Source organism: Epargyreus clarus, unplaced genomic scaffold, assembly GCF_041222505.1.
Source record: "Epargyreus clarus isolate Ecla_fem2 unplaced genomic scaffold, WU_Ecla_fem_2.2 ptg000005l, whole genome shotgun sequence".
NCBI lineage: Eukaryota > Metazoa > Arthropoda > Insecta > Lepidoptera > Hesperiidae > Epargyreus > Epargyreus clarus.
In genome coordinates, this window is record NW_027332213.1 from 16,087,811 (window position 1) to 16,105,636 (window position 17,826).

The 17,826-nt window shown below is 38.7% G+C and overlaps 2 protein-coding genes across 3 annotated transcripts; both read left to right on the plus strand.

The window, feature by feature from the left end:
- Positions 1–252: 252 nt before the first annotated feature.
- Positions 253–3,495, plus strand: LOC140742431 (uncharacterized). The gene is made up of 2 exons (XM_073073373.1): positions 253–410; positions 703–3,495. The coding sequence occupies exon 2, from the start codon at positions 704–706 to the stop codon at positions 2,843–2,845; it is 2,142 nt and encodes a 713-aa protein (XP_072929474.1). The 5' UTR covers positions 253–410; position 703; the 3' UTR covers positions 2,846–3,495.
- Positions 3,496–3,723: 228 nt separating this feature from the next.
- On the plus strand, positions 3,724–15,454 carry LOC140742432 (uncharacterized). Of its 2 annotated transcripts, XM_073073375.1 has the most exons (11): positions 3,724–3,907; positions 8,653–8,745; positions 11,073–11,210; positions 11,293–11,582; positions 11,793–11,935; positions 12,034–12,178; positions 12,324–12,382; positions 13,120–13,351; positions 13,738–13,914; positions 14,293–14,360; positions 15,203–15,454. In XM_073073375.1, the coding sequence occupies exons 1-11, from the start codon at positions 3,870–3,872 to the stop codon at positions 15,263–15,265; spliced, it is 1,446 nt and encodes a 481-aa protein (XP_072929476.1). In that variant the 5' UTR covers positions 3,724–3,869; the 3' UTR covers positions 15,266–15,454. The 2 variants fall into 2 exon arrangements, with proteins under 2 accessions (XP_072929476.1, XP_072929477.1); XM_073073376.1 differs by lacking the exon at positions 11,073–11,210.
- Positions 15,455–17,826: the final 2,372 nt, after the last annotated feature.

A 17,826-nucleotide genomic window follows, 5' to 3' on the forward strand; every position in this document is an offset into this window, starting at 1 on the left:
CGAGAGCAGCTACAATTTAATTACCTACATACTTATATAAATAAATAATTATTGAAATTCCATATGTCGTTGATGCACGTACACACATAAGTTTCACATCCAACCAAACTCATCAAGAGTAAAAAAAATCAAGTTAAATTTATTATTTTCATGTTTGAGCTAATAGGGACCGAGCGCAATTTTCTGTTCGGAGTGAGAATGGTTAGGGTCAGGTGGGCTACAGTGAGCCAGTGGTACACAGAGAATCGGTGTTATTATATTCAAAACTAGTAGTTACCGGATCATGGAACCGACACGTAGCAACGTCTTTCGTTACGTCTCCCTCGCTCCCCAGTTGAGGGCGAGCGCCCGTTGTAAGCGGTCGTGTGGTACGAGGATTTGTGTTTTCCCGCGCGAAAAGTAAAAAATAGGTAAGTTTTGCTTTTCTTCTTCAAACTCATGTTTTCTGAGCTTTTCGTACCGTATTTTACATACATATTAAGTCACTATCTAGCAATAATATGGTAATTATGTTTTAAACATATTCCTTGATCAATTACTTTTTCTCAACATCAAATGTCAAATAATGTAGGTGGTATACAGTGACTCAGTATTGCAGGGTACACAGTGAACCGTGGGTCAGTGTGTACCGCTTGATGGTTCATTGTGTACCAAAGTTACAACGTCATATTAGTTAATAGATACAACTTTTTATTGCTTCAGGATGGGTCGAACTAAGGCAGTGAAAAGAAAGATTGGGGGGCATAGCAAAGATGATATGATGCAAGCACTTCAGCTTATAAAAGATGGTGCAAGTATACGCAGGGCCGCTAAAGAGTGTCACTTGGCGTATCCTACGCTACGGAGATACGCTAAAAAAATCCAGTCGGATGAAAACACTAACTTAGTTCCTAATTACGAAGTCAATGCAGTATTTTCCCAGGACCAGGAACTAGTGTTAAAAGATTACATAAAACAATGCGCCTTAATGTTTTATGGGCTCGGGGCAAAAGAAGTTCGTCAAGTGGCATACCAAATGGCAAAAACCAACAAAATTAAAACACCAATATCTTGGGAAGCAAATGGAATAGCTGGAAAAGACTGGTTGCGATCATTTAGAGCACGCCATCAAGATCTTAGCCTTAAAAAACCTGAGCCATGTAGCTTAGCGCGAGCCACAGCCTTTAACAGGGACAATGTTGAAAAATTCTTTTCAAATTTAAAAGAAGTTATGCAGCGACATCATAGCTTCGGTAATGGCATGCGAGTATATAACTTAGACGAGACATCAACAACAACTGTCCAGAAGCCACAGAAAGTGCTAGCACCAAAAGGGTTTAACGTCTGTAAAATTACCAGTGGTGAACGAGGTGTTTTAATTACGACTTGTGCCATTATATCCGCATCTGGACAAGCTTTGCCTCCTGCAATGGTATTTCCTCGCAAAAATTTCAAAACTCATATGCTGCATGGTGCTCCGCCGGGTACTCTGGGCTTAGCCGCGCCTTCCGGATGGATGAATGTAGACCTCTTTGTTGATGTGATGAAACATTTTGTTAAGCACACTTCATCCTCAAAAGACAACCCATCACTTCTAATATTAGATAACCATGAAAGCCATTTATCAATACAAGCTCTGGATCTGGCAAAAAACTCAGGTGTTACCGTGCTTACTTTACCTCCACACACAACTGCAAAACTCCAGCCATTAGATGTTGGCTTAAACGCTCCGTTTAAATGTTTCTACAACGCAGCTGTTGATTCATGGCTGCTTCGTAACCCAGGCCAAATGCTGACAATATATCACGTAGCTGAATGTGTTGGACAAGCTTATCTAAAATCAATGACGCCTGTAAATATCACAAATGCTTTTAGAAAATGTGGAATTCATCCATTCGATGACTCGATCTTCACAGATGTAGATTTTTTGCCAAGTTCTGTCACAGATAGACCTGATCCAGAATTAACGATTTCTGAACCAACTGAAGAACAAGATTCTCGTGCCTGTGCCTCACCATCACTCTTAGAAATGACTCAGGATAATTCAGAAATTATATTATCCCTTTTTGAGGCTCAGGAAAAAACACTAAAACACGATGGTAATTGCTCAGTCATAGACACTGCTCCACAGAAACCTTTATATGTCCCATCGATTGCTACAAGTGACACCGTTGCTCAACCACAAAAATATGATAATCAACTGGATATACCGTCAACTTCTAGGGGACAAGGAACTTTCATATCGCCAAGTGTGTTTAGGCCACCAATCAAAGCTGGACCACGTAAAATCAAGAAGCGCAGAAAGCTAGGAAGAAGCATGATCGCAACTGATACTCCTGAAAAGAATGAAATAGAAAACAAGAAAAAGGCGTGCACTAAGAACGTGAAAAAAAGAGATATTTTTAAAGAGAAAAAAACAACTTCAATCGATTGCGATAGTACTAGCACGACCGATGAGGAGATTTTCGTAGCTAGTGGTTCCTCTTCGGGAGGAGAAGATTTTATCAGTGATGAAGAAGAAGGAGAAATAATTTTAACTGAAAATTTCTTGCCTTTACCTCGGGAGCCAAAAGTAGGAGATTATGTAATAATTTTACTTGAAACAGAGAAGAAAAATAAATTATTTTATATTGCTAGGATTATAGAAGAACCTGATCAAGATGACTGTGATTATTATGTGTCGTTTTTAAAATTAAAAAGTAAAGTGTATCATAAGTTTTCCGAGCCTCTTGAACCAGATTGTGCAGGAGTCCGGAAAATTGATATCAAATATATCTTGCCTAAACCAAAAGTGGATGGAAGCAGTCGTCGCCAAGCGACGTTTAAATTCCCCGTCAATATTTCACTTCTGAAGTTCACTTATTAGAATTATTTTTTGATTGAGGCTGTTACCGCAACTTGGAGACTGATTTTATAGTAGGGTAGCTAAGTAATAAGTTGATAATATAGATCTCAATGAATAAAAACCGCTTTAATTGTATTTTTTTAGAATATTATAATATATTTTATGTTACTGTTCTACAGAAATTTAAAGGTTCTTTATACCTACTTAACAATAATTTCTAAATAAATATTGTGCTGTGTTTGTTCGTGATTAAGTTATAATTTTATTTTTTGTTTTTTCTTGACAGTATAAGCAATAAACCTTCTTGAATAAATGAAAAAACTATTGTTTTAATGATGAATTTTGATTGATGACCGATTTACCCCAATTAGTCCAGTTAAAATATAACTTAACTTCGTTTTATTCTGATGTGGTTCACTGTGTCCAACGGTGGTTCACTGTGAACTTCATCATGGATCAGTGTGTACCAAAGAGTGTACACAGTGAACCAATTCCCATTTTTTTAAAAACACTTGATAATGTCTAACCTATCAGTTTTTGAGCGTAAATTTGTAAAGAAACCTTAAGTCTATTAGACACTGAATGGTATGTATGAAAAAAGAAAACGAAAACTTTGAATTCAAGTACATGACAAAAGTTTGAATTTTTTGTGGTTCACTGTTGCCCACCTGACCCTACGCTATAGTTTGGTAGACGACACACACATATTATAAAAACTTACAACCTATATAGGTCCTCTAAAATTTGTCTACGGAGCGTCGAGGAAGGCCACCGGGGGGGTTTTATGGTAGGCACGGGGTTATGTGGTATGAATCCCACATAACCCCGTGCCGCATCCACGGCATGAGATACGGCAGACCGTTTCATGACCCTTACTACTTACTGTGTGACTTATAATTTATTCAATTGTTTTTGTGTCAAAAAGTCAAAGTCATAAATAAGTACAATATTTTCGGTAATAAATTTAATAGTGATAAAATATATACTAAAAAGCAGAAGTTTAATTTTTTTTGTGATATATTAGACATTTTTAAAGAACATTGTCATGGTAGTGAAGACGAAGTCGTTGCTGTTATCTAAATTGTAAGTCATTAATATCGCGGTATTTACATTCTTCTTATGTATAGCAAATTTTATAACATATAAAATAAATGTTAATAATTATATGTATATGGAAGTAAAGATATCAGTCCCAACACTGTTAATACTTATAAAATAAAGGTAGTAGGTAATTTTGAGTTTTGCAACATATTGCAGACATTATTTTACATTGGGCTATTAAGATACTCCTATTGATAGTAAAAAGGTTTTCGCGGACCAATGTGGACCACCTTTCGCTATGTAAAGCTCGGGTGAGCCTCCACAACGAATACTGTTCGCATCACCAATTAAACCTATTTATTTTCTACTTATTTAAATAGGTTCGATTGCCTCTGGTTTGTAAAGGATGATGTTCCTTAACATAAAATGTCCTTCATAGTTCCTTTTCCGCCTTCCATTTCTACTGCGTAAGCACATACGTTTAAATGTAATGTAAAACGAACTTCCTCATGAAATATTCCTAGAATACTGATATCGCGTTTTTCAAAAATAAGGAAAAAGAAGTAAAGTTAAAGTTGCAGATAGCAATGTTTGTAAAGGACGGTGACTGTCTTATAATCGGTTCCCGGTTGTGATATAAAGTAGATAGATTATCAGTTTCATATTTATCGTTTTATCGTATTCATAGTTGAATCATATCCGAATAGTCCCAGAACAAGAAGGTCATGATATGTAACAGTAAACATCGGGAAATACCTAAAACTATTCGGCGTGTCTATCGCGGAAAAAAATCGTGGAGCAATTGTGATCACGGGATAGGCGATGCAAGATTAACATACTTCAAACAATAATTAAATAGATAATATGTATAAAAACAGATAGTCGGCGTAGCATCGTTCTACTAAAAATAGCAATGGATGAGGAGAAATCGTAGCTGTGATTAAAAATTCATAAGATTACGTTCAGCCTTATAATATTGTAACATCGCATGGAAGTGAAAAAAAATCAGGTCAGGCTCCTGCAACTCAGAATTACAATGGTTTGACATTTGTATTTATAATACGTAGTACGTCGAGGATTCGTCGAAGAGCCAACCGATAGTGGCCGTAGTAGTGAACTTTAGGAGCATGCGCAGTACTGGATTGCGTGCACCCCGCGGCCGTCAGCAAGTCCGCCGGGGGAGGCCGCCGGGCGCTCGCGGGTCGTCAGCTGTCCGCGTCCCGGTCCCGCGCGAGCCAGCGCCGCAGCACCCGCGTTGCCCCGCGCCACGCCGACGCGGTCGCCCGCTCCGCCGTCGCCGCCGCCGCCGCTCGCAGTCGTCCTGCCGTGCTAACTGTTGCTCCTACGATCGATATTGACTGAAGTGTGCTTTTGTTTTGGTCGCAATTCGAGTGCTCGCATTTGACGTGCTCTCGGAGCCAATTGAGTGGGCACCTGGCTTGTGCACCGAAACAGAAAAATTGTTAACAGTAAGTACGTAGAATTTTTTGCATTGTTATCGATTTATATCAATGTTGTGAACCAAAACTGTAAGAATTGTAAACAAACAGAATTTTCTGTTAATATAGATAATGAAATAGAATAATTTAGTATAGGTACTAAGTCTTTTGTTGAATACCAAGAGGAAAGGATTTTTTTAATCGATTTAATTAATGTCAAATATTATAAACGCATTGTCAGTGAAAGTGCCCATTTATGCATTATATACATGAAGGTATTCCTTCTGTGGGTTCTGTGGGTCCTTTCTGTGGGTTATACCGAGAACGTTGGAGGAGCCCGGCAGACGTGTCGGGACCATATCGCGCTAGAGGCTACACACTCGGGGCTACTAGGTACTACAGCTACTAAATAATTCTGTTATTTAATAAAGTAGATAATGTATTCATGAAAACACGACGAGGCGACACTGTACAACGACTATTACATGTACCTATTGTTTTTAGGACATAGATACCTGTTTTCGATGATGCTGATAGACAAAATGTGTGTTTTAGTAAATCCGATATTGGATGGGCAGATGCCTTTATTTTAATATTCAATGCCGGTAATTGTGATATACATAGTGGTAGTAGTGTTATTAAGAGTTAACTTATTTTTTATCGGTTAACTTTGAACAGTATTTCACATAATAAATTGAGTTGCTTGCTGAATGTATACATTATTTACATTGTTATATTAGACATGGAACGTTCCGCCGCTGCTGCCGCTCACACGTGGCCCGTTCAGCACTATATCGTCAATTGTAAACAATTTGTCCCGTATTTTTTTATTTAAGACACACCAACAGCATTACATACAATATATATCATACAAACTTATTCTAAACACGTAGACTGGTATGCATGCCAGTTACAGGTGCGTACATCTTTGTTAATCCTAAATATAGATGATCACAATATAAAGAATAACCATAGTATAAAGTTTATAGACCAAATAACTAATATAAAGTATCAATAAATAACGAATATAAAGTGTCAATAAATAACTAATATAAAGTGTCAATAAAGTATTGTTCTGTAATTCATTTGCAGAAATGTGCAGAAAGAAAAAAGCTTATTTCTCAGGCTTGCGCCGGAGTCGTGGAATATATCAATTTCGTTAATAAGTGCAGAGAGTCGATTGTATTCACAGCACATTCGTGGCAAAGGAGAGAGTTTAAGGACATTAAAATTTGTTCTGCATACAGTAACATAAAAAATGTTTTTAATGGTATGTCGAGGGTACCTTTACGGTATTATGTTGGATATAGGTTTATGTTGGATGTTATCTCATTACAGTCTATTTCGCCAGACAATAGTTTTTTTTTAAATGTGACATCTAATAATATGCGACGATTATAGAGCGAAATCATGTTGAAATGTTTTAGTCGAAGGTCGTAAGTGGCTTTATGAGAGATTCCAGTGGAATAAAAAGCAAGATGTATTGTAAAAGATCTTTGTAGTTTCTCAATGCGTTGTGAATTCACTGTGTATTGTGGATTGCAGACCGTGGATGCAAACTCAAGTTTGCTGCGAACCAGTGAGTTAAATAGTATAATTTTAGTTATAGGTGATAAAACCTAGCATTTTTGCAGCTTGCTTAACAATGACATCCACGTGTACTTTAAATTTTAATTGTGAGTCCATCATCACACCAATTTTTCAAGTTTTAGGTATATTTTTTTAGGTTTTTTCAAACTTCAACAAGAATTCTATTGTTGTCGTCTTACTTTAGCTGTAAAATCAAATTTAACCAAAAGAACACTTTAAATAAAGTTAGGTCCTTACTCGGCAAACAAAATGAGCCTTTCACTTCCACTGCCACTTCAACTTTTGCTGACAATTGTCCATCATTTGATCGAAAGGAGTAGTTTTGCTACTCCTTTCGATCAATCAAAATTTCTTTTAACAAACAAGTTAATGGAAGCAGTAATTTTTTTACATTGGTTTTCTAAAATCTAAACGTCGCCGTCTGTTTTATCTTAGGTATACTTAATACGTGTAGATATCAATACAAAAGTTTGTAGATTTTATCATACTTGACAAGAATGTGAAACTAAACAAAAATATTACTATTTAATTAATATTTAAGTCGTGTAGGTACTAAATGAATACTAAAAATAGAAAGTTCCCCCCGTTGAAACTGTAGATGTAGTTGGAAACGCCACGAGAATCTGGAACTAAAGCAATTAATAGTATTCGAGTAGCGCTCCGTCAGCCGCGATCTCAGAGAACTCGTCTAATAGCTTTTCAAGCTGTTGAGAAGTCAACAACTGACGAAAAGATAACTTAAACTATTTATTAATTCTTTTGACGTTCTCCAGGCAATTAATATATTACTTACAAGTTGACCTCCATAATATCATAATTCTTAATATTATTATGCATATAGAAATTACATGATTGATGATATGTTCGTATCGTAGTCGCTAATTTCTCCCATAAACCATAATAAAGTGGTTAGATTTTAAATGTTTTGAAGGTTTTAGAAATTAAACCACTGCCATATGTATTTCTGCGTAATAAAGGAGCAGACGAGCATGCAATCCACCCGACGTTAAGTATCTACTGCCGCCTTTGAACATCTACAATCAAACCTAGACTAGACCGGATTACCTCCTGAGGTCGGTCATAGATGTTCCGCTACCTCTGAGGATTAGCTGAAATGCCACAGAAAATTATGTGTCCCTTACCACTCATTTCAAACAAAAAAAAAGTGTTAGGCAGAAATATGTGTGTCGGTGGCGTCACCGGAGTCGAACCACCTTTATGTAAATAAAATACATAAACGAAGTAGTCAATCTTAATCTTCTGAAGCTGACTTCACAAACGTCTCTAATCCGATTTCGGGTGTTTTTCTATAGGCGACAGTGGCAATTTATCATTACGTGTAATGCTACTTAGTTTGTTTATTACGTTAAACAAATCTCCTTGCTTGCTTTATTATTATAAGTATAGTATAGCTTGCTTTATTATTATAAGCATAGAGCGAAATGCAACGTGATGTTGGTTTTAAATAAATGTTTGATCGAATGTGGGTTAAGAGGCCGATATGCCTCTACGAAAGCTCTTCGGCATCGGGCGGCTACGAGCGAGCTACGCGCTACGAGATAAAACACGTAGCACCGCTTCACTACAATTTCGTTACTATGCATTTCTTTTTAGGTCGGCCTCTTAGTTTTGGAGGAGCTCAATATAAATAGAACAAGCAACGAGCACTTTTGAATCGCTTTATTTTGAATACTTTTTATATTTATTAGAGGTTACTGATAATTAAAATAAATGATAATAAGAGTGTATTGTCCGCAGCCGCGTGCAGGAGGGCGCGCCGGCCGCCGACCCGCGCCCGCAGCGCCGCACCGCATCTCGCACTCCAGAACCAACTTCTCCACCACTTTTTGTGTATGTAATGCATATCGAACACGTACTATTCTAAGTTCTATCGATGTAAAGTGTAGTTCTGTTATCCTTGTTCATTTCTAAGGTGGCATTTATTACCTGTGATAAAATTGAATTTGCCATACCATATACCCTTCACACAATGACACTGACACCACTGCATAGTGGTGGTGACGCCGCAAACGCTCGTCAACAAGTTGTACCACCTAAACTAAATATAAAATAATATTAAATACAACATTTTTATTTAAAGCTACTTTGATCGGGTCAATATCAACCAAATATGTTGGTAATATGTTTGTTTGATATTTACCCGATCCGATATATTAAGGACGCGTAAAGTAGTCGAGAAGGGTTCCGATAATAGATATGGAAATTAATGCGTCTATAAGTAGGTATATCTGAAAAACAAATGCGTGATCGATTGCATCCCTTTTCTTACTTATTTCGAAATCGGTAGATAGGAGTGGTAAGACTTACTTATTTTTCTGCCTAGGCACCATACTAGGTAGAACAATATTTATTTAAGAGCTGTGACCAATGGAATATACTTACTTAGCGCCTAATGCTTTAAGAAAATGGTGTTCTGCTGGTTGTCTATAAATATCGACCAGATAGGTACGTACGGCTGTACCGTGCTGGTTCTACACCGAATCATCAATTTCAACGTTCAATGAAACGTGTACAATTAATTACACGGTTGTCTACCGACGATATTGCATCGAGCAAATGTGGTCTGGGTAATTAAAACGTATTTGTAACCAAAGTTAAATGTACTTACCTATATCACCTGTATTTTGTAGAAGTTGGAACTGAGATATAAACTAATTAATACCTACTACCAATTACGTACTCGTATTTAATACCAAAATAATCATATACTTACTTCAGTCTACAAATATATACAATACCTTTACCATATAGAAATTAAATAAGATATCTTATCGATTAAAAAGTATCTTAAGAAGACTTTGGGATAGCCATCTCCAACTGTGATATGTGGACCGTTTATTTTGAAAGTGGTGTAAGTCCATTTTCTTTTGTTTCGAGAAAATTAAAGGTTACTATATTTGTTGATTTAAAAATACATGCAAATCATATGAGGTCTGGCATAGTTTCTATTGTTTTATCAACATTTAATTTGTTTATATAAATTTGTTTTTGGCTAATTAGACTACGATAACACATATTTATGTGCTGTAAATGGACTTCACCACTTTCAAAATTAGACAATTGTAAAAATCGTTTAATTTCAATTTTGAAAAATCAAATATCGCTCAAAATATACTTCATTTTAACATAATTTTGTTTACAAATACGCATAACAACACATAAAATTTTATTTTAGACGGCAATTAGATTGTCATTACAAGATACTGATTACAAGAATTTACTTATTCTCTGCATGTGGTAGTGTTTCAAAATATGCATGATGCACCGGAGGTATATAGGGTAGTAGCTGCTTCATGTTTTTATATTTTTCGTACGTAATAGGTCTGGCATTTTGGTATTTGTACCAAAATGTCAGAACTATTACTATTACGGCTCCAGGGCGATTTTTTCAAATTTTATCGGTCTTCCAGGACGTAGAGGTAATATATTGATAATTTTACATTCTGCGTCCGTCATCGTTGTTTTATAAAAAATGGTACCTATATGGTGCAATTTTGAGGAACCTCAACCCACATATTTGCAACCAATTGACCTGTTCCCCATTAGTATTTTTTTATCTGTTTTTTAATTGCATATTGGAGATTTTTTGTTGAAATGAATTCTTCCGTTTCATTTCATATAAAATGAATTTATCTTGTTTTCTACATTGCGCTATTACATTATAGTAATCTTGTGGTGTGTACACAAAATTCATTTTTCTCAATGCCATTTCTATGATGCCGTAATCGTAGTAAGATTGCGGATTTTTCTGCAAAAAGATGGCGCTACTGTTGTTTTTTTTAATTCGCCAAAATACAGGCAAAGATACGGAGTCATACAGCCTTGTCGTATTTATTTTCTTCTCACAGGTTATGCGCTGTACATTTTCTAATACATTTCTCTAATTTTTCTAACAAAACACTGATCGGCATCCATCTGCTATGCCACCTACCTCTGTCAATTCGACTTACACCACTTTCATAATCGATGATTATGCAATTTCATTTACCGACCGATTTTAAGTTGTACAAAACATGGGATTATTTTGAGAAATTAAACACGGACTAGTTATACATAATAAAATACATTAAATTAAGCATGAATTACGTGATAGCTCATATTTCGCAAAAATGGACTGACACCACTTTCAAAATAAACGGTCCATGTATTGCGTGCAGGGTACCGCACGACGCGGCCGCGGAGGCGGAGGACGTGATCGACCTCGGCGCGCCCCGTCGCACGCGCGGCTCGCTCGCAGGCCACCTCGCCGCGAACGCGACGCGCAAGCGTCGACCCTACACTCCGAACCCGCGCCTGTATGCTACTCGCATTTATTTCGCTTTACACGCTCGAGCGGCCAAATCTACACAATTGAAGATTTATCGACCGCCTCCCTAGGTATCCGGGCCCTCCTCCCCGAGTGCGACCCAAGCGCAAAAAGGAGGAACGTTCCGGCGGAGACGTCGCCCGGCGCCGCAAGCGCGTGTACCGGCGGCCCGTGCCCAACTCGCGGCTGTACCGGCCCGCGCCCGCGCGGCCGCGCGCGCCGCCGCCCGCGCCGCCCGCCGCGCCGCGCCCGCGCGCCGCCTGGCCGCCGCCCGCCTCGCCGCGCGCGCTCGACACCGCCTCGCACGCCGCCCTGCGCCTCGCCGAGCGCCACTTGCCCGTCTCGGCGGCCCAGGCGCACGGTAAAGCATATTAACTTTTCGATCCCCCGCGTCGACGACCGATCTCGTCCGACGTCCTTCCTACGTCCGCGGTCTCGACGTTTCGTCGATGACCGGGGATGACGTTTTAGACCGAGAAACGGTAGAATAGAAACGCCGTACCGGGACCGAGTACAAACATGAGACTGCATTTGTTCAAAGCCTCGATTGAGCGTCGATAACTGCACGCAGCCCGCGGCGGCAGCGCGGCGCGGCGGCTGGTGGTGCGGCTGCCGGGCTCGCGCGCCATGGACGCCGCCAACCGCCACTCCACGAGCCCCGACTGCTCCGACGGCAACGACGCCGCCTCCGCGCCCAGCGAGTTCTTGGCGGAGGTACGAATCCTGCCGTTCGCTGTTACGTTTTACATTTATACTAAGTATTTATTGTAGTCTTGTTCATGCGTTTTTAACATTACGTTCTCTGGTAACAGTTTTTGTCAGCGATAATGCGTCGGCAATACGCAGAAGCCCTCAAGTATTGCCGCTTAATCCTACAGTACGAGCCGCACAACGCCACAGCGCGCGGTTTTTATCCCCTTTTGCAACATAAGTTGCAGAAACATAAATCTCTAAAAGGTTAGTGAAGCAATAAAAACTTATGTTATTTTTAATTAATGGTTTCGATGTGTGCTATTTGGCCGTAAGGCAATGTGATGTACAGATCAACGTTTGTTTAACATTTTATAACAACCTATGATGACTAGATATTATACATTTTCAGAAGATGCCAGTTCGAGTGAGGATACGAGCTTACGTCGAGATCACGTTGCAGAACCATGCGTGCGTAATTATAATTATACCTACCTATGTCAAATTAAACCTATAATCTATAAATTAATATGTATAAGTGTAAAATGTGGCATTAGTAATTAAAGCTTATGTACAGGTTAATAAAAGTTATGTAAAATGCATGTTTTAAACATACAACTTATATCAGAATATACACTTAATCAGAAGTAAAACATAATCTATTGAAATTAAATTCAACTTTTACTTCAGTGAATCTCCAGTTAAATTTTTCCTTGCAAATCAGTTAAATTACCCCTACGAAGGGAAATTAGTTTTTATAATTAAATAAAGCCATAAACAATGCAACAAGAAGAAGGCCGGCATTATTATCAAAGGCTCGGCGCAGCTTACACGTATTTACAATTAGTAAGTATTTGCAGCAACTCAGTAGCGCGTTTCGTGATCGCCCGTCTGCATCGCTAAATTATCATCGCGCGACTTTTTGAGCGCCGTGGTATAGAGTGCGAGACTATGCAAGACTTTACTGCGACCTTTTTGAACCGATACAAAAAGTCGCCGTGAGTTAACCGCGCATTAATTTGTGAACTTTTATATGTTGAAATTAATTTTGATACATTTTTAAATGTACTGTAAGTAAATTAACATGACTCGTTCTTTAGTTTATTAAAACATATAGGTACCTCTATCACCGCCATATACCACTAGATTATAATTATGATATTTATATCAGTACACTTCATCAATCATATTATATATTACAACTTCAGGAAGAGACGATGGAGCAGGAGGCGGACGAAACTGGATCCGAAACGTCTCGTTCGTCTGGACGATCCGAGCGTTCCGGCCGGTCGCGGTCGCGGTCGGAAGAGGCGTCGTGCGCGTCGCAGTCGTCGCTGGAACTCGACTCGTCCGAAGCAATCGTGCACTCCTCGCCGAGTGTCTCGCTAAGCCGACGGACAGACCCCACGGATCCCACGGACCGCACCGACCCCACTGACAGTAAAATCATTAAGAATGTCGAATATTTCTCTTTGTTTTTTTTTTATAATATGGAGTAGCAGTCGAGCATGCATTCCACCTGATGGTAAGTGGCTACTGCCGCCCATGGACATCTGTAATCGATTCCAGATAGAATTAGATATTCGTACCGGAGGTCGGCTACAGATGCGCCGCAACCCCTGAGGACTAAGGTGAAACGCCTCGGAAAAGTATGTCTCGCTTACCACAACCTTCACACCAGAACACAGCAGCGCTTAACACTGCTGTTATAAGGCAATAATAGGTGTGGCGGTGGTGCCGCCGGAATCGAACCACAAAGGTTTCTACCACCTTTTAAATCGGTACCACGTTTTAAACCATTCCGGTAGTAATCGTTAAAGTGATAGGCACATCCGGCGGGTCCGGCGACTCGGGCGGCTCAGGCGGCTCGGGCGGCTCGGGCGGCTCGGGCGCGTCGGGCGGCTGCTGGGAGAGCAGCGCGTCGCGCTCGGAGCCCGACGACAACGGCAACGCGCCCGCGTCGCGCCTGCTGGCCGCCTGCGCCGCTGACGTCATCGCACCCGGTACCTTACTATATTGTTATTTCTATAATCTTTGCTTGATTGGAGGCTTTACAATCGAGATACTAACCAGAACAAGTAACCGCTATTTTTCGATGTTTTTTGCTTTATCTTTTAAACCTTAAAAAGTAGACAATTCAATTTTTTACAATGCATTTACTTTTTTACTTCTATTACAAGAACAAAAATAAAGAGTAATGAAGATTTGTGTGTGAGTTCCACTCGCACTTGGCCAATTATTTTTTATTATTTTTATTCCTTTTAAACCTTTTTTGTTTAGGAGGTTGTGATAGTGCCGGGCTGTAGTGTTAGTACTTACCTAGATACTTATCTATGTATAATGAAATGTGTAAATAACAGCTTACGGTTACCTGACCACAGGTGACGTAGAGAACGACAACGCGGCTGGCGGAGACGAGCCTCTGGCGCCTCTCACTGCGCATGTGAAGGTCTGTAAAATGCTTCATCTCGCCACTCTTACCGCATATTTTACAGGTACAGGTACGGCAGTTATTATCTCGTTAATTGCATTATAGCCGTATCAAACCATCCACTGGAGTACGCAAACGACCAAGAGGCCCGTATGCTCGTTATTAATAATAAATATATTCATTTTTTTTTATCTAATATAGATTGAAATTCAATTCGTCAAAACGTGGCGTCCCAAGTTATAGGTAATAAATCACCATAAGGAAATTTAATGTGAACTAAGACTATCGAAACACAGTCGCTCTCACAGAGTCGCGGTCGCTCTCCAGGCATCAGGCAGGCAGGTCGCTTCCAAAAACATCATTAGCGGGATTCAAAATATTATAGGCGTCATACCCAATGAGATTAGTAGATAGTTCTACGAGGGTCAAGCTGAAAATCAAAAACTAAGCAAACTACAAGTTATTTATTTTATTATAACTTTTCAAAATGGTGTCCGTTCACATCAATACATCGCTGCATCTTCTCTGTCCCGAGTAAGCCATATATATTTTGTTTTGTTATTTTTCATATATATGTAGTTAATGTGTTTAATACCTTTTTTCTTTTACAATGACATGTCTCCAATTTGGCGATTGTTGTACACTCCAGTAAGTGGCATGCATACTGGCTTATATCTTCTGAATGTTACTCATATGAATGTTTGTATGTTATGCTGTTGTTGTGTCTAAAATAAATAAAAAAAAATAACTGTTGTACCTGTAAAGTTACCTGTATCTTCACCTACTAAATCATATTATCACAAGCACAAATGGAATTATATGATTATTGACACTCGTAAAGATGTTATGCATATGCGCAGGGCGAGTCTGCGGCCGCGACGCTGCGGCGGCTGCGCGCGCAGTTCGCCTGCTCCATCAAGTGAGCGCCGCGCCCGCCCCCGCCCGCCCTCGCCCCGCCCTCGCCCCGCCCTCGCCGCACCGACAAGCAGTTGCAGACTTCGGATGTTTTTCATTTCGTATAATTTCTTTTCTAGAGAAACGTGACATGTATTTAATAATATACCCCCCATATATTTGAATAACATAAAATTTAATAAATACTTATAGTTCTTTCTAGTTTCTTCAAGTTAAGTCCGAAAGACTATTTCATTCTTACATTGCAACGGTGAAAGGAGACCATGTACTCGTATATGCACGATCCTCACATTGCATCAGCTGGAGGTTTATCGATACAAGTTAAATGAAATATGTGTATTTTTAAATATATGTATACCAATGATACTAATAATTGCAACATTGTCGATATGTACATGGATTCGTCCGATCAGTATAGATGTCTGATGGCCCGATGCTGAGGACGCGCATTAATCAATCAATATCAATCAATATTACTGCAAAATTTACGTGTATCGGTAATAACATATCAACCCACCTACGTCGAAAAATAAGTTGTTTCATGTTACAAATTGTCAATCAGGCCCATATTATATTATATGTAATAATCAATTGAATTCATCTGAGTCATCTTCATCATTATTCCAAAGCCTTCAATGTGTATTAATAAATGTTCGTAAATCTATCTACTGGCACATGGTCACATTAGTCACACAGTTACAATTTGTAGCGAAGTTCATGGAACCCGTTCCACGTACTCCGTCCTTCAGCAGTTTCCAGAACACACACTTGTCTAGCTTACCTACTATATTATAAAAATATATATGATTTTAGGTAAATGCTTATATATTATAATATAAATTTACGTGTGAACTTGTCGTTATACATTTATTTTAGAAGTGGAAGGTTTAAATTGAAATTTAATTAAAAAGATCTACATATATCTAACGCTATCAATTGACTTATAGATGGATAGATAGAAACAGTCATTAAGTCAGTTGTTCTAACCGCTAATGTCTCATTGTCATACATAGAGTACGGGCGTCCGCTAAAAATGATGCGGATGTACAATAATCAGAAATTGCCATAAAATTGATGGTCATTAAGAGCCTTTGTCAAGTTTCAAATATCTTCTAAATAATAAAATATCTAAATAATCTAAATCAGATTGCAACACGATGATCACCGCTACTTTTATTTCTGCTTTAAGTATAAAAGCTATGAAGGTACCTACAGCCGCTTTATTGTGGGTTGCACCTATTAATAGGAGTAATAGGACAGACAGATGATAACACAGAGATACTGATATGAGGCTTTTCAAGTCGTCGAGAATGACTTAAATTTCTTCAAAATAACTGGTTTTATCACATATAAAGTATGTCTTTGCATAGCTAAAACAAATTGAGGAAAACAGCAAATAGGGACTAAATAATTGTGAAGAAATTATATTATCTAAATAAAATAATATTTTAAGTTTATTTTACGTACAAAAACGGCATGTTCATAGGTGTCGTTCTTAATACTATCAGGGAAAAGATGTGAAATGTTTGTCTACGAAAACGCGCCGTAGGTATTGCACGGAGGCGGGCTACGACGGCGCCTGTAATTCTCTAATTTGGGTATACCTGTACCTATAATCATCGCTATCATGCCTTTTTTATAAATCTATTTCTATAAACTATATCATGTAGACGATGAACAGAGCCAAGAAAATCGGCTATGATGATGTAGGTTAAAAACATATCGGACTTAATAATTTGAAGATACGTCATTCTATCTGATTTCTGAACATTGATTTCATTTAAATTAGCCGGTGACGCATCCGGCACGGACAAGATAGCCAAATAGACTTCAAATAATACAACAAAGGATGTTTAAAATAATGCAACAACTGGTAGCATGCGCTTTATCCCTTCACAAACTTTACACAAACTTTGTTACAGCTTACCAGTTTACGAGCTTTTTTATAGGCGTCGAAAAAAATACTTTTTTAGTAATCTTTTTGGTTACCAGGTCGCGATGACTTATAATCTTAGTCGATTTCGGTCACACGTACGTAAATGCGGCCTGGTAACACTAAGGCCTGCATTCTGATTCTAGTAGGTAATTCGAATGTATCGGTCTAAACGATGCTGAAAAAAATTCATGCCCAATAGGACCAAAGAGCATATCTGTATGTCACTTGTATTAATATTATCGTTGTTGTTGTTGTTACTGTTGTTATCCTCCCTTTGGTGTAGCCGCGTCGGTGTCATCTCTATACTTACCTTGACACCTAAAATTATGTATTCTATATTGAATAAGTATAACAATGTTAATGTTGGTGTTCGATTGTCGAATTGGGCAGTTTTTTATGGCTAAGAATTTCCTGAACGACGTCCTTCTACAAGAGGACACACACTTATTAATCGACGATCGAACGACTTGCAGACGAATCTACCGTGCTGTATGTACATTGATTACGACGACGACGACATCAGATTCACATAGATAGCTGCGACAGCTTTTAGGTAGGTTGTTAAGTCCATTTTTGAGTCGGTCAGATATGTACCTACCTATTTGTAATCATCATAACTTTAATGATGTCTGC